Source organism: Urocitellus parryii, chromosome X, assembly GCF_045843805.1.
Source record: "Urocitellus parryii isolate mUroPar1 chromosome X, mUroPar1.hap1, whole genome shotgun sequence".
NCBI lineage: Eukaryota > Metazoa > Chordata > Mammalia > Rodentia > Sciuridae > Urocitellus > Urocitellus parryii.
In genome coordinates, this window is record NC_135547.1 from 125,938,275 (window position 1) to 125,960,820 (window position 22,546).

The 22,546-nt window shown below is 37.8% G+C and overlaps 1 protein-coding gene across 1 annotated transcript in view; it reads left to right on the forward strand.

The window, feature by feature from the left end:
* The window catches only part of Mid1 (midline 1), a 350,467-nt gene extending 328,356 nt beyond the window's left edge, over positions 1-22,111 (forward strand). The window contains exons 7-10 of the mRNA XM_026395163.2: positions 325-468; positions 9,389-9,550; positions 15,110-15,317; positions 21,374-22,111. Coding sequence (XP_026250948.1) covers positions 325-468; positions 9,389-9,550; positions 15,110-15,317; positions 21,374-21,722 — 863 coding nt within the window. The 3' untranslated portion in view covers positions 21,723-22,111. The remainder of the gene's footprint in view (positions 1-324; positions 469-9,388; positions 9,551-15,109; positions 15,318-21,373) is intronic.
* Positions 22,112-22,546: the final 435 nt, after the last annotated feature.

Consider the following 22,546-nt stretch of genomic DNA (forward strand, 5'->3'; position numbering starts at 1 on the left):
CACATACACACAAAATAAAACTACAACTGTTCTACTTTTTATCATGTTTTGCTTCATGTTCAGGTATTGTCTACTTAAATCTCCTAAACATATTTCCATGATAACCTGACATAAATCCATACTGACTGGCTCTTGACACATTAGTTATTAAAAGTAAAAGCAGTAACCAGCCAACCAAATATTTTTTGGATTGAATTTTTCCATGTTAAGTATAGTAATCCTGGTGGGCTTATTTTTTAAAGGTTTGTTTTAAGTCAAGCATCTCCAAAATGGTATCCCAGTGGTGTTTGGTTCTTTACTGATGAGCACTCTTGACCCCCACAGCTCCCAACCCTCCCACAATCAGAGAAGAGCTCTGCACGGCTTCATACGACACAATTACTGTCCACTGGACCTCTGATGATGAATTCAGTGTGGTCTCCTATGAGCTTCAGTACACCATATTCACCGGGCAAGCCAATGTTGTTAGTGAGTATCTCATGGCCTATTTCCTTCTCTATTTTGTGGCTGTCTTCAGATGGATTGCATTCTGAAATTCAACATCAAAGGAAGACAATGAAGGAAAGAATGCACAATATTTATTGGCTTGTCTTTCCTGACCAAGAACGTGATAGCACTCAATTATACTGCACTAGTAAAAATAGTTGGCCAAATATCGATGAAAATTAATGACCTCCAGCAAACCACATGGATGAATCTCACAAACATATTGTTATAGGAAAGAAGCAGGAAACAAAAGAATATATGCAGTATGAGTTCATTTTATCAATCATAACTTAAGATCCAAATAAACTGGTTTGCTTAAAGATGCATTCATAGGTGTTAAAACTATACTTAACCAGGATGATGGTTACCTGTTGTATGAGAGGGAGAATGGCATCTCTGGGAATAAGTATATGGTGGTTCATGGGGTTAATGGCAATTTCTGAGTGATAATTACATGTTTTAGTCATTAAACCATACATTTGGTTTTATGTACTTATTTGGGGTGTTATTTCACAATTTAAAAAAAGAAAGGATTTAATAAAACGAATAGCACTAAATATCTGGTCATCTACAGAGGTAATTTGGTGCCATCACTTCAAATGTTACTAACCAGCCCCACCTGGGAAGAATTTCTTACCTTACCAGCAACACAAGGAGGCCCCACTCTTGTGGAGGCCTGTGTGATATTTGGCATCATGGACAATTTGGAGTTTTCAAATTGCAGTAACCATTCAGATGACATAGAGGAAGCACTCCTATACCCAACAATTATTTATGTCCAATTCAGGAAATGGTAAATGACCAGAAGAAGTGGCTTTTCAGGGGAGCAAGTTTGAAACTTCCGCAGCAATGAAAAATACAACACATCAAAGTAGAATAGAATAGAATAGCAGTCACTTTTTAACAGAGAGATCTTTTGAATAAATCCATATCAACTTAATGTGCTTTTATCATATAAATCTTTTCTCTCTTTACTGTTCTTTGCTAGCACAAGTAGTTCTGAGGCACATGATGCTTAAAATAGAAATTAGGTTTAGAATTAATTAAAGGAGTGATGCAAAAAGATCTCAGCTTGTAAGTGACTCAAATGTAAATGCCCATACCAACCAGTGGCTCCCCCTACATCCCAGAAGCCACTTTTCCCAGTTTCCTTTCCCCTACTCTCTTACCTTCCTCCCCCTAGTTGTTCTGCCTTGGAAACTTTAATTAAAATCTTGTCATTTTCCAAGAATGTGTAAGCTTTGAGTGGAAGGGAGAAAGTCATGAAATGTCATGTGAACAACAGCTTTGGCAAGCTGGAAGTAGGTAAGCAATAGAGAGGAAGAAGTGATATGTGAGACAAGAAAGTCTTGGGGGAAGTTATAGTTAAAAGAATTCTTGGGGGAGCCGGTGACTCCCCAGAAGCTAGCTAAGGGTATGGCAGAGAGCAGAGTCATCAGAAGTGAATCTGGAAAGACATAAAGTTTGGGCACCCTGCTGGGAGACCTTACCTGGTTAAGCTCACTGGGGATTTTGGTGAGGAAGTGAAAATGAAGAGTGAGAACTAGAGCCAGAACTCAAATCCATATCAGTCTGCTCCAGAAAGCACATGTTATCAGTCATCAGTCACTGAATCCTAACTCACAGGCAAGAGCTCGATTACAGAGGACTATCCAGGCTGCACCATGGTTTTGTTTTCCTCTGTGTGCTTGGGAGTTTTGCAGGGCAGTGGTGTGTTCAGGTATACAATTAAAAACTGACCCAGGAGCACTGTGGAGAGTGCAGTGGAACAAGGCAGGACTAGAAGCAGAGATAGCAACTAGACATTCATAGTGTTGCACTGAGTCAGAAATAGTACTTCCAGAATTACTTCTTTGACTCTTGCCTATTTCCCTGGAAACATCTCTCTGCCCTCAGATATTTGAAGTGTTTTTTGAGAAAAGTCTGAGAAGCACTACAGTGGCAACAGTTCAACATCATTTTATTCTACTTCCAAGATTTTGAATTCTAAAAAATATCATTCCTAATCTCCTGGTATATATACACTGCTGCAAATCATGAAGAAGTACTAATTCTCTAAATTCCCTTTATGGATGTGCAGACAATGCACAGTTCTCTGCCTTGGTGCTTTTTTTAAACTAAATATTATTGTCTGAAAGATCTTTCTATTTCTGCACAAATAAACAATTTCTTCATTAATTTTTGAGGCAGTGTAGTCTCCTATCATAAAGACATGCTAATTTATCCCATGTTCTATTGATGATTACTTACCCTGTTTCCAATATTTTGACCTTAAAAACATTGCCTCAATGAATATTCGTGAATATTTCTCTTTCACACATGGGGGATTCTATGTTTAGTATAATCTCTTGAGGTGCAATTGCTAGGAAAAAATTATTTGCATTTTAATTTTGGTTGACATTGCCAAATTGCCCTTCAGAGAGGTGACATATGATTTTTAAATGCATTTTCCCTGCTGTATGAGCTTATATTTCCCTGATCTTGGACATATATACCATGAATTTAACAGAAGAAATCTGATTTAAAGCAAGGTAAACATGTAACATCTACATAATTACATAATAAATCTGAGACCTAACTTAACTAATATGGAGACTGTAACACATTAACTGCTATATCATGTGGATGGAAAAACAACAAAAAGAAGGAAGTAGAATTAATATCTTTTTCTTTAAAAGAATTATTTTCCCTATGCTGTGTGGCAAACATTACTAGTGTATTAGGTAAAGTAAACCAGATATCATATCAACATAATGAAGATGAAATTCAAAAGATGGTAGACGGAGAGTGAATAGAACAACCAGAAAACAAAAACATTTGGAGTCATTTTATACCAAAAAGGTGATTCCTGGCCCCTGTGTGGAACATTATATTTCTCTTAAATCACTTTTGCTTGGTTCGAGAAAAAAAAAAATATCAGTTTTCTACTGCTGTGAAATAAATTTATCAAAACTTAGCAGCTTAAAACAATACCATTTATTATTTCAGTTTCTGTGGGTCAGGAATCAAGGCACATTTGAGCTGGTTCCTCCTCTTAGGGTTTTGTGGGGTAGAAATCAAAGTTTTGTCTGAATTGCATTTTTGTCTAGCAACTCAACTAAGAATGAGTTCCTTTCCTAGGTTCCTTAGATTGTTGGCAAACTTTGTTTTCTTATGTATTCATGGCAGCTTGCTTTTTCAAGCCAGCAAGGGAGAGTCTGTCACTTCAAGTCTGTTACTTCTAAACTCACGTTTAAAGGGCTCACCTGATGGTCAGACCCACCCAAAATAACCTGCCTTTTGATTAGCTCAAAGTCAACTGATTAGGGGCCTTAATTGTATCTACAAACTCCCTTCACCTTTGCTATGTAATTGTAATATAATTGCAGGAGTAATAAAGGTGACAGACCATTGCCCTTGGCCATATTCTATAGTTTTGAAGTGGATCATGGATCCTGTCATGAATATTAGGGAGTGGGGATCCTGTGGGCTACTTGATGGCATATAAAACATTATATGGTTATGTCTCTCCCCATATTTCTTGAATCAGATTATCATGGGAATTTCAGAAGTAGATAGTCTTGGCTTGACCTGAGGGGACTTTTATCACTTGGTTCTTACTGAATAACCTAAGTAGAATATCATAGTAAATGCTTGTTGCTCGTGTGTCTTGAGGGACTATTGATCATGGCTGCTTTGCATGGCAGTCTAATAACTGGGACAATTCACCTGCTGCTTTCTGTCTCATCCTCCCGCTATCCAGCTCCATCTATTCTCTTAGGGATTGTAGAGGTAAAGGTATGAGGGCAGGCCCAATTGCACACATGCATTTCAAGCCTCCAAAGCAAGTTCCCTGGTTCCACCCCAGGTGAGAATGAGAGGGCTTGTAAAGGTACATGATAAAGGTGTGAATACAGTGAGGAGGAAGGAATTGAGTTGAGAAGGCAATTCACTTTAGAACCTTAACTCAATGCCAGTGCTGCATTGCATCATTCAAGTGAAAGATATGTATTGTTCGAAACAAGGTTTCTTGGTTGGCTGAACTATGACTGACTTGACTTAGTGTTATTGGTGTGGAAAATAATACCAACCCCTGATGCAGAAATGGAATAGATGACTCAAAAAGGCCATGCCTAACAAAATTCAACAAGAGCAAAACTACTCACCATGATGAACTCACAACTTTATGGTGGGTGATTTCAGAGGAGGTATTTTGTTCCTGGAAATGAGTCACCACCAGAAAATGAATGCAAATAGCTGCATGAAGACTATGGACCTGCCTTGTTGAATGCACAGTTACCAAAAAGACCCTTTTTCTAGAGATAACTAAAAAACGTAAAGCTGCTGCTAATGATCAAACTGGGACACTCTCATAGGATGGTTCATACTTATTTTAGCCAAGATAGTGAAGTCTTGATGTCTACAGGATAATTTTGCAACAATGAGAGAATAAATTCAGATAAAATCTGAGATGCAAACATTTTTTAATTTGTTTTCTTCTTAAATATCGTATGCATTTGTAGTGACCAAGGGAAACCTACATTCAATACCTGACTTTACACCTCCCTAGCTCTGTAATCTTTGGCAAATTAATGCCCTACAAATCTGTTTCCTCATCTGTAAGAGGATAATGCTTTAACTTCACCTAGTTGAGATAATAAACAGTAAAGGCCTTAGCCCTGTGTTTGCCACAGTGGTAACACATCTGTATTCAAAGTTAGTATTCCTAGAAAAATAGAAACTGCACTCACCTACCATTGCCTGATATTTTATGTCATAAACTATCAAAGCTGATATTTTATGTCATATGATAAATGTCAGTTGTGTAATTTGCCAGGATAATCTCCATGTGAAAGGCCTTCCTTGAATGTACCATAGTATCATTGGAGAAGTGTTGTTTACAGATACTGTATTGAATGACAAGATCTAACAGTAAAACTCTACTGAAAATGGAAAGATATGTTCAAACTTGGCTGTGGCTCCTCATGCCACTAGGAAATCTTTTATTATTACTAGGTCATGGTTCCTTCACTGGGCATGAGTTGTAGTTAATTGCTTTCAATGGCTTTAGTGAAGAAGAATTAGATAATGTTAATGAAGCTTGTTTAATCATAGGCTCACTAATGAAATGTACAATCCAATTGCAACATTAATGATGTTAATTTTTTATTTTATTTTTATTGATAGTTATGGCTTATTAAGATGTTGATGAATTGCTTATTAATATGTAGATGGGTATTTAATTTTACAATGCTTTCCAAAGCTACACTTAATATATTTTAAAAAGCCACATTTCTTTAAGCCATCATGGCATAGTAGTCATTTATTTTAAGTCATTTTGAAAACATTCATGAAAGTTATTAAACACATACTATTTTTACAAGAAAGAAGGAAAAGGATATTCATTTATGTCCAATCTGTTACAAGAGACACGGGATGTTAGCCTCTCCAAAAGGTGTCCATATTGCATGATGTTTTATACATAATATTTTGTGGGAAGAAGGCAGTTGTCTTACAAGGCCCTGAAGTCCCAAATGTAATTAAGATCTTAGAATGAGACCCATTATGTAGGGAACTGCTTCTGATCCATTGTGAATGAAAAAAAAAGTACAAAATTGAAAAACTCAATTAGACTTCATTATGGACTAATTATCTTCCAAGTTCCATTGTTGTTTTAGTACTTTAAGCTGAATTAGGTGAGCATTGGAACACCCTCAAAGATGATAGAAAATTAGTTTGGAACAAGGTGAAGTTTTAGGCAGGATGATTGGGTGGGTGTTTCATAAAAAGATGAATAAAACCTGGTCACCAGTCCTGACACAGTGGGATATCAAGGCAGAGACGTCTCACTTAAACACACTCGGCATCCAGCGCCATATGCAAGAAGTTAGATGGTACTGGCCTAAGACCAACACTAGCAATGCAATAATAGCACATGTTAAGTTACCCACTTACCTCCATCCCCCAAGAGAAAATTGTCAATAATGTTTTCTTGGCATTTTTAATCAACTGCTCAATTATGTCCTGGCAATAATAATATAAAGGTAAGATGAAACAGTAATAATTGTTAGTATTTATGAAAGTAGATTGCTACAGTGTAAGGCTAGCCAATAAAATTTTAGTACTCAATAAACATTTTGTTCTTTTAATATTCAAGGAAAAATTAGTGGCCTCTTCAAAATAATCAGGATAGTCAGAGTCCCTTTTTTTGTTTGGAAAAAGTTTCTGAAACATTAAATCTTCATTAAGATTTTGGACTGTAAGCCAAGTTACAGTTTGCAACCATTTTAGACATCTGCTTTATGATGTTGCTGAAAGCATTCCCCACCACATTAAACCCAGCCTTGGACTGTACAGTGATTTAAAGTTTATTGAAACATTTTTACATTTGCTTTCTTTGACCACAATGGTCACTGTATTGTAACATACGCAATTAAACAGGAATAGTGTAAAACCAGTGACACTGATAGGATTCTCATTTGAATCTACTGAATGCTGTTATTGTTTTTATTCAAGCCTGACTGCTGTTGACAAAGATCTGGGAATTTAACTGGATTATCCTAGGCAATAGAAAGGCTAATTTTTGTTTTATTACTATCATATTAATATTATTAAATATTAAAGTGAGTTATAGGCCTGTTGGGGCTCAAACCTCAAAATGACCCTTCTTTGGTTAGGTTAAAATCTAATATTTCACTGTGACACTATACAGAAGTAGAATTTATTGCAGACAAGTTCAAAGAAAAGGGAAAGTGAGGAAGACCCAAAAGGGATGTATCATAGGGAGATTCCCATGTTACTGTATTATTTTCTTTTTAGGGGAGGGTCTTAGATAAATGGGACTTCATAGGAGAATGCAGGGCTGAGTTTGGGAAAACTGGAAAAGAGTGGGTGGTACCTGTGGTTGAACTACTAAATCTCCAAACACACACACAACACACACACATACTCACATACTCTCACACATTCAAACTCATTATGTCCTTTATGCTTGTTGAAATCTGGAAGTCCTCTGGTGAAAATGTTCACAGGTGGAAATGAAAAAGAGGTGACAGAAAATTCACAAGGCCAAGGATATATGTGTGTGTGTGTATAAAATATATCATATATCATATATATGATATATATATATAATATATTATGTGATATATATGTTATATATATGTTCTGTCCATGTATATCCATATGGAGATATATATTTCCAAATACTCCCTAGAGTATACCTGAAAATACTTTGCACTCAAGGTACAAATCATATGAAGTCAGTTTTCACAACTGACAAAATACAAATAAAAAGTTCTCATCTGTGAGAATACCAGAAATCATTTTAGCTCAAAAGTTTGAGAAAGCATTTAGTACAATTCAAAGACAGCCTCAGGGAGTCTGTGCCTATCTTGCTATGCAAATATTTATAGTTCAATATATGTGTGCATTTGTGAATCTCTTTTTTTTCAGAAAGGTTTTATTAGATTCTCAGAGGTAAAACAAAACAGCAACAACAACCAAAAAAAAAGATTAAGGGGAAGCTTCTTGAGAGCCTGGTAAGGTATAAGTTGCCTCAAGATCAAAGAAACTAATCTTTTGACTTGCAAATCAGCGAAAGGGGAAGGATAGGGGAGGTGAGTTTGGAGACCTCAGGAAGTAAAGAGGTCCAGCCCTCTCCTAGGAACTGGTGGTGGAAATTCAACAGAAAGGAAACTTCATGACAGCCCAGTCACCAGGGGGCTGGGAAAGGTCCTTTTGTAGTGGAGATTGATGGGTGAAGAGAGGAGAGTTGGGCCTGATACCAAAAAGATGTTTCCAGCATCGGCCAGCTGCAAAACAAAATCAGCTTCCTTTTTCCTACATGTTCTTCCAAGTGTCATAAATCCTTGGCCTGCTCCTCAGTCCACATCCTGCAGAATATAGCCAGAGGAGCAGTCTTCTCCATTCTGGAACCAGCCATCTCAAGGATGCAGCTGGTGAAAAATCCCTGTGGATGCTTTCCCAAGATCTTCACTGGGGCCTGAGCTCCCTATAGGTGCAGCTGCTCCAGGGTTTTTTCATAATATGATTCCTGAGTTCACATTAATACAGCATCACAAACTACCCTTAGCTCTCCCATTGGAGATTGGTAGGGGGTTGACTGATCTCTCCTGGGCTTGCTTCTACATTGGCCTGGTGGTAAGGGTGTTCCTGTGCTTTATCAGTTGGGATGAGCACACTATACCAAAACTGTTGTCCCCATAGCAATGGCAGAGGTGCAACGGGTCAACAGAAACCCTCAAGGCCTTGCAGTGTTTCCTCTTTCACTTGGTACATTGTCAGTTTTGGTTTCACCCTATTAGGCAAAGCAAGTTACATGACTTGGGGCATATGTCAAAGGAAAGAACTATTCCCCACCTCTCTAGATGGAGCAGCTGCAAAGACACGAAGGGATAGATACAGCAGGGTGAAAAACTGGAGGCAAAAATGCAATCCACAACATTTGTATTAGTGAAGTATGTTTCTCCATGACTCGGGTCTCCTCATGAGCTGTGTGTCTCAGAATTGATGAGATTTAGAATTTGACAACCAGCATGATATTGGGGATGAGGGTGGAGTGGGAGGAATAAATGTTTGCTTTCACTTCATTCCCACAGCACCTAAAATCACACCATGCACATGTTTAGTGCTTAAGATTCCAAATAGAATAACCTTTGCTGCTCCGATTCACAAAGACCAGAATTTGCAATACAGCAATTCTAAGTGACTGGTCCATCCAGAGCACACAATAGGAATATGTAATACAGATTGCACCCCTATCATAGATAGGACACAGAGCACTCATTTATTGGGTGTCCCTTAGAAAAAGTGACTAAGCCCTTTACTTGCCAATTCTTTCAGATATCCTAAAACTATGCAAACATGGCCCATGCTTGCACCTATCTGTTTGACTTTACAGGTCTGTGTAATTCGGCTGATAGCTGGATGATCGTGCCCAACATCAAGCAGAATCACTACACGGTGCATGGTCTTCAAAGTGGCACCAAGTACATCTTCATGGTCAAGGCCATCAACCAGGCAGGCAGCCGCAGCAGCGAGCCTGGGAAGTTGAAGACAAACAGTAAGTGCTGTGAATTTAGCAGAGTTGTCATCTTGCATTTGCTTACCTTTCAGCTGACTCTGTCTCTCACTGTCCATCCTCCCCACCTCCCCTCTTTCTTTCTCCCTCCCTCCCCCGCCCCCTTTCTTGGACATCAGTGGCACCTCAAAAAAGCAAATACAGAACCAGTGTGGAGTAGTGGGATTTGCATCATCTCCCTCTGGGTTCCAAAAATGACTCAAGGCCTTCAAAGCTATGAGGCTGTTAATCTCTCAGCACTTCAGTCTTCTCTTTTTTTCATATTTAAGGAAATCATTCTGAAGGAGTTCTTATGAGAAATAGAATATATAGAGTAGGGGACATAGAGTAGGAGCTCTGTAAATGGTGGACAGTTTTCTATAGCAGGAAAGCAAATTAAGCTGGGTGTGGTAGTGCATACGTGTAATCTGAGCTACTTGGAAGGCCAAGGTAGGAGGATCATAAGTTCAAAGCCAGCTGGGGCTATGTAACAAGACCCTGCCTGTCTTGAAATAAAAATAAAATAAAGAAAGGGCTAGGGATGTAGCTCAGTAGTAGAGAGTAGTAGAGCTCCCCTGGGTTCAATTCCCATTATAGAGGTAGCAGGTGGGGAGAGGGAGAGAGAGAGGAAGGAAAGGATGGAGAAAAGAAAAAAGCAAATTCTCTGTTTTATTCAAGATGTCTGTCTAGGTATGTTGTTCTCAATCAGGGGCGATTCTGCCCTTTCAATTCCCATCCTGTCCAGGGGATGTTTTTGGTTGTCACAACTGGGGAGTGCACTACTGTCATCTAGCAGCTAGAGGCTGGGGATGATAGGAAGTATCCCATAATACACAGGACAGCCCCCAGTGCAAAGAATGATCTGGTCTATACTTTTTTTTGTCTCATGGTACTGTCATCTCTCTGTCTCTGTCTCTGCCTACATGTGTTTTGTTTTATCCTCTCTTTCTTTTACATCTTTTTGATCTAGAAATACAATGCAATGTAACACAGTACTTCTGTGCATAAGACCTCCCCAGAGAAAGCAAATCAGGGTGTATCTACATGACACCATATTGTGCTGTTGCCAGCCAGTCTACAGGAACAATTAATTGCTTTCAAGAGGATCCCTCATTTAACCATATCTTTGATTTCTCAGTGCATTGTAGAACATGTTTTGGTCCTTAGAAGAACATCACGGTATGGAAAAAGAGCATTAGATTAAAAATTCACATAAAATCTGCACACACTGCAGAGGTCTATACACCCTTCCACCTGCTTCACCTAATGGTAAAATCTTACCTAACTTCAATACCTTTGTCATGACCAAGAAATTTATATTGGTACCTAAACTGTAGACTCTATTCAGATTTCACCATTGGTGTAACTGAATTGCTGTCCCAGCATCCAATCTAGAATCTCAGTTGCATTTAGTGTTTCTTCACTTTTAAGATGGGAATATATTAGTTTCATTTATAAGCTGTCACGAAGACAAACTCATAAATAATTCTCATAAGAAAACATAACATGATGGCATGTTTTTTATGGCCACATGACACACAGAGCAATACTTTATGCACACTTGGATGGATAGTTTTGATTTGCATTTGAATATATATTTAATCTTTCAAAAGTATGTTTGAATACATAGTGTATTTGAGATACTGTGTAAGATGCTGAGAATACTATGAATCTTCAACTCCTTAAGATGTGTTCTCTCAAGGATTCACAGCATATGGGGGGAATGAAGCAAATAAATGCTTAGTTACCTTTCAGTTCATGAAGGAGTAACCATGTATATGCTGAATTTACAGGGGTGAGGGGCACCCCTGCATAGCCTTGAGGGCTTTTTCAGGTGGGGGAAGATGTATGAGAAGGAGGAAGCATTCCACACAGAGGGAATTGCTAATGCAAAAGCCCAAAGACAAGGAGATTATGTCGTGGAACAGAAAATAGATCAGTGTGGTGAAAGTGTGGCATAGGTCTGGAGGATGGACAAGCCAGGATCCTGGAGACAAGAACCAAATTGTGAAACCCTCAATGGCCATTGGAGAGCAATGGTTGGTGGGGGGGCAGGTTGAAGAGTTTAAATCAGAGAAACAGGATGAACATTTCCATAAAACAAAGTTTTCTTGCACAGTGATATAAGATCTTGATGATGGTGAATAGATTTCAAGGAAGGGAGACTGACAGCTGAGCAAAGAATATTGTAAGAGTTGTGTAAGTTGGTGGCAAGAATTGGGTCATGCCCTATACAAATTTCCTAATGAATTAAATTCTTTAGTGAAGTAACAGTAATTTCCTCGTTTACTTATTGTCCTTATTGAAGTAAAAGTCTGGCATTTGTGAAGAGTGAGTGGTAGGTAATTGGGAAAACTTCTTAGCTACAGGTAGCATTTGCTCTTTGAGAATGCAGGGGCTGGGCCTCACTGATGCTGGCTGGGTCATGCCCTGCGTGTGAGTAGCCAAGAGTGTGAGCAGAGACAAGCAAGATATTTCTGGAAGTTTTTTAACATTACAGGCCCAATCTTTCTGATGGCAATAACATTCTGATATTCCTCAAGGACAGGAGGTCAAGTAGCTAGTTCTTTGCCTTTTTAAATGATGAGCACCATGATGGAGTTTCTTCCTGCTCTGCCAATTAGCTTCTAATCCGTTTTATTTACTTTATCTTTCAGCTTTAAAAGCTATCTTTTTACTTTTTCTTGTCTTAGTCCATAGTTTAATCCCTAAAACTTGATGGCATGAGCATCCCTTAGGACATTTTTTTTAAACAAGACAAGCTGAAATTTAAACTACATGTGTAACTACATGTAGGTCCTTACAACCTGTGAGGTACTACTTACTTTGCACTTGAGGGTCTTCTTATCTCCCCCCTCTAAGTCTTTTGGGTTTGCTTTTTTATGGAAGAAATCTAAAACAAGAATCAGCAAACCACAGCTGAAGAGCCAAATCTGGCTCCCTGTTTTTGTACAGAAATTTTTATTGCCATGAGGCCATGCCCATCCACTTATCTGTTGTCTACAGCTACTTCCTCACTACAATGCTGAAGCTAAATAGTTACCAAAGAAATCACATGGCCTATACAGCTGAAAATATTTACTATCTGGCCCATTGTAGAAAACGTCTGCTGGGTGCTGATGTTATGCTTGTATCCAAGTAGCCATTGGTAATCCTTTGGCTTACCTCCATATGACAAAATGCATACTGCCCATGCTTACTGGATCAATTTCTCAGCCAGCTTCATGTGATGCCCTAGTCAGAATTTTTTTAAAATATCTTTTTAAAGATTCATTGACACAGTTTCTTTGTTTATTTTTCTGTGGTGCTGAGGATTGAACCCAGTGCCTCACATGTGTGAGACAAGCACTCTGCCATTAAGCCACAACCCCAACCCACTCCAGTCAGATTTACCAAACTTTTTCTTGCAATCGTCAGGGAGTTGCATGTTGGGCAGAAAGGCCACCCAACTGCAGTAGTGGCTGTGGAATTTTGATACTGTGGTATCTGCATCAGGTTGTAACTAATTTCCTGCCTTTAAATGCCTTGTACCCTATGTGGTGTTGAATGACAGGCAATAATACAAACCAATATTGAATTGTCAGAGAAAAAACAGCTATGACAAAATGTCCCAAGTATCACTCTGCCAAGATTTTTTAATAGTTAAATCTTAAAAATACAAATATGAATAATGAAGTAGAAAGGGTCCTATTTATTATATATGTGAATAAGCTCAGGAATAGAAAACTTTAGTGTTACTATCATATTTTTTCCCTGAGTTTGTGACCTGAAATTTTTTTTAAATAAGAAATAGTGTTTATTGATGTATGCCACTGTTATTTTTGTAGTTGCATATGTGCAAAAATATTGACAGTCTTTTTTTTTTGTATTTTTGTATTTTATTTTTTTGTATTTTTTTATTAGTTGCTCAAGACAATACAATGATCTTACATATCATACATTTAATTCAAATGGGGTATGAATTCTCATTTTTCCACGTGTACAGATTGCAGGATCACATTGGTTATACAGCCACATGAAAATTTTACAATTTTATACTTATTCTAAACTCTAAACTCCTAAGAGTAGTTTTAAAACTTTTATTAGAGATTTGTGGTTATACATAGCAATTGGGTTCATCCCAACAAACTCATACATGCATGAAACTATATTGATTCATGCTTCCTGACTTTTACCTCCCTCTTTCCCTCCAGTCCTCCCTCCTCTCTCCCTACTAGACTCTTCTACTAGGCTTCCTTTCGTTCTTCTATTAATTTGTATTTGATTGGTTCTTTATGTAATCTTATCCTTCCCTCTCCCTTTCATTTGTTTTGCTCTAGCTTCCACATATGAGAGAAAACATTCGACCTTTGAGTTTCTGAGTTGGGTTAATTTCATGGTTTTTAATTTTTAGAAGTCTCAGAATAATGTAAGCCTTTAGAATATTCTACATGTTAGGATGTGACATCTTGATTTGTTTGGTTTCTGAAGTTTATTGAGCACAAATATGTTTTAGGCCCAATTAAATATGGTACTTATTGAAAATAAAAAGTCTCCATTTTCTCTTTCTTTTGAAGACAGTACACAGCCAGTATGTACCTGTGCTGTTCATATTCAGCAGGAATCCTTGAAGATAGTCCATACCATGATCCTTGCCTATACTGTTGTTGTACAGTTAGTATAGTACCACAGGATCCCATCTAGAAGCTAGAAGCTCATGGACTAGAAGCTCATGAAGGGAGGGCCATGTTCTAATTCTTACCTTGCTTAGCATTATACTTTATACAGGGTTGCTGCTCCCTAATTATATTTTGAATGTCATGAACACTGTAAGCAAATGTCTTTGAAAGTTATTTATTTATTTTTATTTTATTTTTTAAATTTGTTTTAATTAGTTATACATGACAATAGAATGCATTTTGACATATCATGCATGAATGAAGTATAACTTCTCATTCTTCTGGTTGTATATGATGTAGAATTACACAGGTCATATAATCATATATGCACATACGGTAATAATGTCCAATTCATTCTACTATCATTCCTACCTCCACACCCCTCCCCTCTTCATTCCCCTCTGTCTAATTCAAAGTATCTCTATGCCCCCCCCCCTTATTGTGAATTAGCATCCACATATCAGATAAAGCATTTGGCTTTTGGTTCTTTGGGATTGGCTTATTTCTCTTAGCATGATATTCTCCAGTTCCATCCATTTACTGGCAAATGCCATAATTTCATTCTTCTTTAAGGCTAAGTAATATTCCTAAATTCATAAGCTATTATGAATTGAGCTGTTATAAACATTAATGTGGCTGTGTCACTGTAGTATACTGATTTTAAGTCCTTTGGGTTTAAACCTAGGAGTGAGATAGCTGGGTCAAATGGTGGTTAAAAGTTATTTATAATGCTTAAATTACTTTAAAAATGTAAGATATAGCTTTGTCACAGAAGGCATTATTCAAGGAGGGATAACTTATTCCAGTTTTATAAATCTGATTATGAAAATGTCATTGGTCATGTTCAAATGAACAGTGTTTTTCCATTTCCTTTTTTTGTTTGTTTTTTTTAACTTGTTTCTAGGCCAACCTTTTAAACTGGATCCCAAATCTGCTCATCGAAAACTAAAGGTGTCCCATGATAACTTGACAGTAGAACGTGATGAGTCATCATCCAAAAAGAGTCATACGCCTGAACGCTTCACCAGCCAAGGGAGCTATGGAGTGGCTGGAAATGTGTTCATTGATAGTGGCCGGCATTACTGGGAAGTAGTCATAAGTGGAAGCACATGGTAGGCAACTTTTATCTATATTCTTCCTGTTATTAAAAGGCAAATCTCATTCTGTTCTTTTTTTTTTTTTTTTGAAAGAGAGAGAGAGAATTTTTTAATATTTATTTTTTAGTTTTCGGTGCACACAACATCTTTTATTTTATTTTTATGTGGTGCTGAGGATCAAACTCAGCCCCCGCCATGCCAGGCAAGCACACTACCGCTTGAACCACATCTCCATCCCTCATTCTGTTCTTTGTTAGAGCATCAATTTGTTAAGCATCCATCCTGAAGAATCAAATGCAGAAAAGCTGTATCAGTTAGCTATTGCTATAATAATGCTACATAACAAATATCCCAAATTTTAGTGGCTTCAAACAACAACCATTTATTATTGCTAAATAACACCCCCATGTAGGGGTTGGCGGATCAGAGCTAATCTCAATCAGGCTTTGCTTGAAGCTGTAGGTTGGTACTAGGCTGCTTCTGTGTCTCTTCAGCCTCCTTGGATGTGTTGGCCACCCACATAATATTCTTCTCAAGGAATCCAAGAAGGCAAGCACATTTCAAGCCTCTGCTTTTATAATTTCTACTAAATTCCTATTGGCCAAATTAATATAGCCAATCCCAGAGCCCACAGAGGCATGAGGAGGGAGTGAATATTTGCCAAGCAATCATCTAACCCACTCCTCAGCCAATAAGGGGGAAAAAAAAACTTGTTATTAGTCTGTGTGTGTGTGTGTGTGTGTGTGTGTGTGTGTGTGTGTGTGTGTGTTTAAGTTATGGCAGGAATTAGAGGCAAGATCATTGAGTTCTGGTTCCTGGAAGAGCTCTGGTATCTAAATACTGTTCTTTGATGCCTTAAAATGCAGGTTGGCAGACTACAGCCCCTGGGCAAAATATGGCCCAAAGCCTGTTTTTTTAATGTAGTTGTAGATGGACAGCATGCCTTTATTTTATTTATTTTTATGTGATGCTAAGGATTGAACCCAGTGCCTCACACATGCTAGGCAAGGACTATGCTACTGAGCTATAGCCCCAGCTCCAAAGCCTGTTTTTATAAATTTAAAAAAAAATGCATTATGGGGGCACAGTTATACCCATTTATTTACACGTTGTTTGTGGCTATTTTGGGGCCACAGTGGCAGAGTTGAGTAGTTAAGACAATGATGTGGTTCACAAAACCAAAAATATTTTCTTTCTGGCCTTTTGGAGAAAAAAAAAATCAGCCATTCCTACTTAAAAACATTATTCTTCATTACTTTAACAAAACTAATTTTTGTTACCTTGTATGTTTTTTGATTCAAGATTAGAAAATTAGTGCAAATAGTAAAGGGCAGAATGGGTGGAGGTGAAGCACTGATTATAGGCTTTTGTGAATAATTTCAAGAGGTCTGTTTCATCCAGCCCAGTGACCTTAGCCTGCTGGGTTCCCTAAAACTAAGTACCAAAGTCAGGGAGAAGTCTACATTAGAATTAGCTAAGACTACAAAGTTGGCCTTCCCTATGCCATAGCCACAAACTCCACCCCTTACTTTGGCCATCTGTCTCATAAATGCAGACTTACTATTGATCAAAAAGGGACCCATTTTGCTTTAATTTAACAAGCCCTCATATGGTGCAACTATGTTCCAGGCAAGGCACTGATCTAAGCATTTTACTCATTTTTTCATCCTAACTGCCCTACAAAAGTAGGTATTGATACTATCCCATTTTCACAGATGAAGTGACTGAGGCACAGGCCCAAGGTCATGAAACTCACAAGAGATGGCAGAGACAAGAATCCGCAATCAGGGGTCAAACTCTCAACCAGAACTCCACAAATGTCATCTGCAAAAGACCCAGACACTCAATATTTCTTGTTTTATGGGCCAATTTTTGTTCCAAGTCAACTCCTTAACTCTGCTGTTGTGGTGGGAAAGCAGCCACAGACAGTACATACATGAATGGGCATGACTGTGTGCCAATAAAATTTCATTTATAAAAATCAGCAGAGGACCAGAGTTGATTCCTGCCTTATAATTTGCTGATCTGTGCTCTTAACCACTGTGCTATGCTGCTATTTACAGCATATTTGTGAAATGGCTTAATTACTCTTTTTTTGTGGGGGGGGGTACCAGGAATTGAACCCAAGGGCACTTAACCACTGAGCCACATCCCTGGCCCCTTTTTGTATTTTATTAGAGACAGGGTCTTGCTGAGTTGCTTAGGGCCTCACTAAGTTTCTGAGGCTGGCTTTGAACTCGAGATCCTTCTGCCTTCACCCTCTTGAGCCACTGGGATTACAGGCATGCACCACCATGCCCCACAGGGCTTAATTACTCTTTAGAGCTTATAGTAGTATATACTTACTGATAGCCTCATCTGTGCTTTAAAAATAAAACCAATGTTGAAAACTGTATAACCTGAAGATGGTGAGTATTATAACAGTGTTTCTTTTGGTGTAGGCATTGATAGAATACTTCTCATTTAAAAAGACCTTTCAATTCAAATCTATGAAAATAATGCAATATGTGTCTTTCCTAGTGTGGCAAAAGTCAGCTTGGGCATCCCATTTCTCCCAATAGTGGTACCATTACTGGATGAGTGAGTAGATTTCATTTATTGTAATCCTCATGATTCTCTTTGCCTAGAACATTTTCTTTTCTCAACATCCTGTCTGAAGGTGGAGGGCAAATTCTACCCCATACTAGGCTCTGAGCTAGGTTGGCATTTGCAATTTTTAGCTGCATTGGAGAAAAAGAAAAGCACAGAGGAAAATACCATGAATGTACTTGCAAAAAGGCAATCATTTCTAGTTAACTAATGTGCTATATTAATCTGGGATGGAATTCAATGTCTAAATGATTATAACCCCATTAATAATTATTTATGATAAATGATAGCTGATCACTATGATCTCATTGCCATTGATGAATAATGCTGGAAATTCCACCAGACCACTTTAGTTCCATAAACACAGATCAACATTACCTTTAAAACATCCTCCAGATGTCAAAACTGACTCTTGAGGGGGAAAGAAATTCTACAGTTAATTGCTGCACTTTGGATCTTTACAAACCTGTTTGTGTCAATTTCAGAGAAATCCTCATGTCAAGAATAGTTTCATATTTCCTGGGAGGAATTAGCAAGGAAGGGGTTCCTCTACTATTAAATGCCTGTGACACCTTGACTTACAACAGCTAATGACACATATATTTTCTCATGAAATATAGTCCTGACTTTAAATTAACGTGTATGTTATGATCTGTGCAATGGGGCATGTTAACATTGCTCTGAGAAACATAATTTTTATATTTTTTTAATTCTTTTTCATGTCTCACTGCGCAACTTAATGGAACATTACATTGTGCTTGCCCCTTTCAAGCTCAATGGAATTATGTACATAGTTTTACAGATTAATGATAATATAATGGTATTTTCCTTTGCCTAATGGACTATGCACTTGGTTATTTTCTTATTCTCTAATGCTGTTAATGTGCACTGGGTGTTTTATGAAGTGGTGTTAACTAAACCTATAATAATGAGTTCATGCCACAATTACTAGACCAGAAGTCAAAAGGGCAGCAGAAGATTTCTGGAGTTTGCTCCTAATTTTAACCTTCTCTATATTTCCTATTTGCTGAATAAAGCCATCCCTGATGTAGCTACACAGAATTCAGTTAAGGTTCAAATGGGAAATAAACATAAAAATTCTTTAATAAAAAATTAATATGGTATGTAGCAACAAGAAGGAAACAACACGGATGTGGTTATTTTGTGATGCAAATGTAGTTCCCACATTATCTGAAAACTGGAAATAGCATCTGCCAGGGCATACAGAAGATCACTGGGAGAGAGATTTTAAATTGCAAAATGAAAACCATTTCAAAGTATATGAGTTAAGACTTGGCAGATTAACAGAAGTCAATCAAGGTGCTCCATGAAGGAAGGGAGTCAAAACTTATGGGACTGTAGCACCTTGGGAGTACAAATCAGCTGGTCTGCTGCTTTATGGATGGAGTCACCATGACTGGCTGCCCACTACTGAAGCAGGTGTTGCCAGGTGCTCATCTGGAGCTTCCACAAGCCTCATATCTACTGTCTACCATCAGAACAGAGTTCCCCTCCTCTTACAGTTTCTGCATCTTGTGCAAGGGCATTGCAATAGCAGAACCTGACCTGCAGATTCTGGGAAATGCAACCAAGAATTCCCTCTGCGTGTAGAAGAGGATCAACATGAGGGAAGAGAGGATGCGGGGTTGACATCACAGATGGGATGGCACATTGATTTAATGGATGATGCCATGTTTTATTAAGTTTCATTTGAACTCCCTACTCTTAAAGTGATTGTATTTTAACTCAACATGTAATTTTTAAAAGAATGTCATTTTAACAAAGACCAATGAATTTTTCCCCTCTTCACTGGGTAAGGTACCATATGTCAATATCCAATTACACTGGCTTCTGCTATAACATATTAAAAGTTGAACTATGAGTCATTCACTCTTTATTAAGAGTGATGTGTTTTGCTTATCTTAATAACTATGAAATGCTTTGAATATTACAGGGCATGTCTCAGAGTGGTTAAAGGAGATTAAGAAGCTTAGAACATTGTAGAAAATTCTTAACATTTTTAGTTTTGAACAGTGAGAGCATTTAGGATAACTGGATATCTCTCCACTCAAAGATATTTTTAAAATTTAAAAATATTAGGAAATATAATCAGGAGAGCTCTTGGCTGTGGTGACTTGTACAATTTCTGGTGAGGGATGGCATTATAAAGTGTCATAGTTTGTGGCCTTTTGAGTCATCCTAGGTTCAAATTCTGATTCCAGTACTTACTGTTAATGTGTCATCAGACATTATAATAATAGTTACTAAATATTACATGTCAGGCCTTGGGCCCAGGATTTAAAATGCATTTTTTCTCTTTTACCTCTTAAAATAAGCTTGGGAGATGGAGACTATTATTGTCCCAGTGTTATAGATGAGAAACTGAGACTGAATGATGACAAGGGATTTATCCTCATAAATGGAAATCATTCTCATCACTTGCCTTTGGCAAAGTGCATTCAAAGTCATGGAAAACTACAATTGAAAAATTTAAAGAAGATCAAAAGGACAAGTCTAGGTTACACTGTCCAATATCATAGCCATAAACCACATGTGGCTATTTAAATAATTATCTTAATTAAAATTAAATAAGATGCTCCTCCACTTATGATGGGGATACGTCCTGATAACCCCATAGTAAATGGAAAAATATCATAAGTGAAAAATGGATTTACTACACATAATCTACTAACCATCATAGATTAGCCTAGCCTATTTTAAATGTTCTCTGAACACTTAAATTAGCCTACAGTTGGGCAAATTGATCTAACATGAAGCCCACTGTATAATTAACTGCGCAATTTATTGAATGTATTTCATGGAAGAGTACAGGAACAGTTGCTTCCCCTTGTGCTCATGTGACTGCCTGGGAACTGTGGCTTACTGCCCCTGCCTGGCTTTGCAAGAGAAGATCATGCTTCATTTGACTAGCCCAGGAAGACATCCAAACTCAAAATTTGAAGAAAGTTCCTAGTGAATACATATCACTTTCACAGCATTGTAAAGTTGAAAAATCTTTAAATTGGACCATCAAGAACCATCTATAAATTTATAGTTGAGTTCCTCAGTTTGACTAGCCAGTTGAGTGCCTGAATAGCCCATGTGGCTCCTGGCCACTGTACTAAATGGAACATAACATTTCAATCATTGCAGAAAGTTCTATCTGTTGGTACTGGCAATTCATGAGAGAAACTAAAACAACAAAGTATGTAGTGAAGATTCTTTTGCAGTGTTTGAACTGAAAACAAGGCTGTGGACAAATACAATGGCCCCTTTCTGCCTACAGTATGTTTAGGAGGGAAGAAGATGAGGAAAACAGGTGTTGGGGTTCTTAGCTAATCTTTCACTTAAAGAGAATGCACAGAGACAACGATGATCACATTTTCATAACCCCATGAAAAAAAAAATTGACCATAGAACAGGTTAAGTACACACACGCAATGTCATTCACTGTTTTTGTTGTTGCTATTTTGTCTCTGCAGGTATGCCATTGGCCTTGCTTACAAATCAGCCCCAAAGCATGAATGGATTGGGAAGAACTCTGCTTCCTGGGCCCTTTGCCGCTGTAACAATAACTGGGTGGTGAGACACAACAGCAAGGAGATCCCCATCGAGCCAGCCCCCCACCTGCGACGCGTTGGCATCCTGCTAGACTATGATAATGGCTCCATCGCTTTTTATGATGCTTTGAACTCCATCCACCTCTACACCTTCGATGTGGCATTTGCACAGCCTGTGTGCCCCACCTTCACCTTGTGGAACAAGTGTTTGACGATTATAACTGGTCTTCCTATCCCAGACCATTTGGACTGTACAGAGCAGCTGCCGTGAGCATCTGACCACATGAAGCTGCTTTCCAGGAATAACAAAGTTTGAGGCTATTATTCACTATTTAGGGGATTAAGAAAGCACAGGTTTCAAGAGTGTGATTAAATCTCCCCCAAACTATCCATAAATCAGCTAAAATAGGGTTCAAATGGGAGATTTCTTTTTCTTTTACTGTGTTTTGTATTAAGTACAGGCTTTAATAATTTTTTTTTGTATTTAGAGGAAAATCTATAGATTATTTATAAAAGAAACATAATCGGGATTACAACTGTTAGGAATGACTTGGTTTTGCACATTGAGAGGCCCATAAGTTTGCCAGCTCTTTACAACTTTTATTTCATCACTGTCTATGGGCTTGCAAAAAAAAAAAAAGAAAAAGAAAAAGAAAACAAAAAAACCTTTTGTAGATTTGTATGTTTATTCACTTTCTCACATAATATTTCATACTGAGCCCATGGTAGGTCCTGTCACTTTGACAGTGCATTACAGAATATGCAGCTATTTTAAATACAAATAATTTTTAACCTAGTAGGGAAACAAACAGGCTTTCTTACTATGGTGTAATTTGAAGTATTTTAACTGTGATGTCAAAAACTTGTGGATCAACTAGAATAGAGTAAGAAGGAGAATGGATAAAATTGACTTTGAATTGAACTTTGAACCTCAGACTTAGCCATGGCTCGATCTTTATTCTCTGGTGGTTGATGGGATAACTTTGGGAAGAAAGGTTCTGAAACCTTTGGCCATACATAACCCTGCTTCTCACAGGGCTAAGGATTCTGGGCTAATATTATGAATGAGATTGCAATTGAAAATAGTCACTTTGA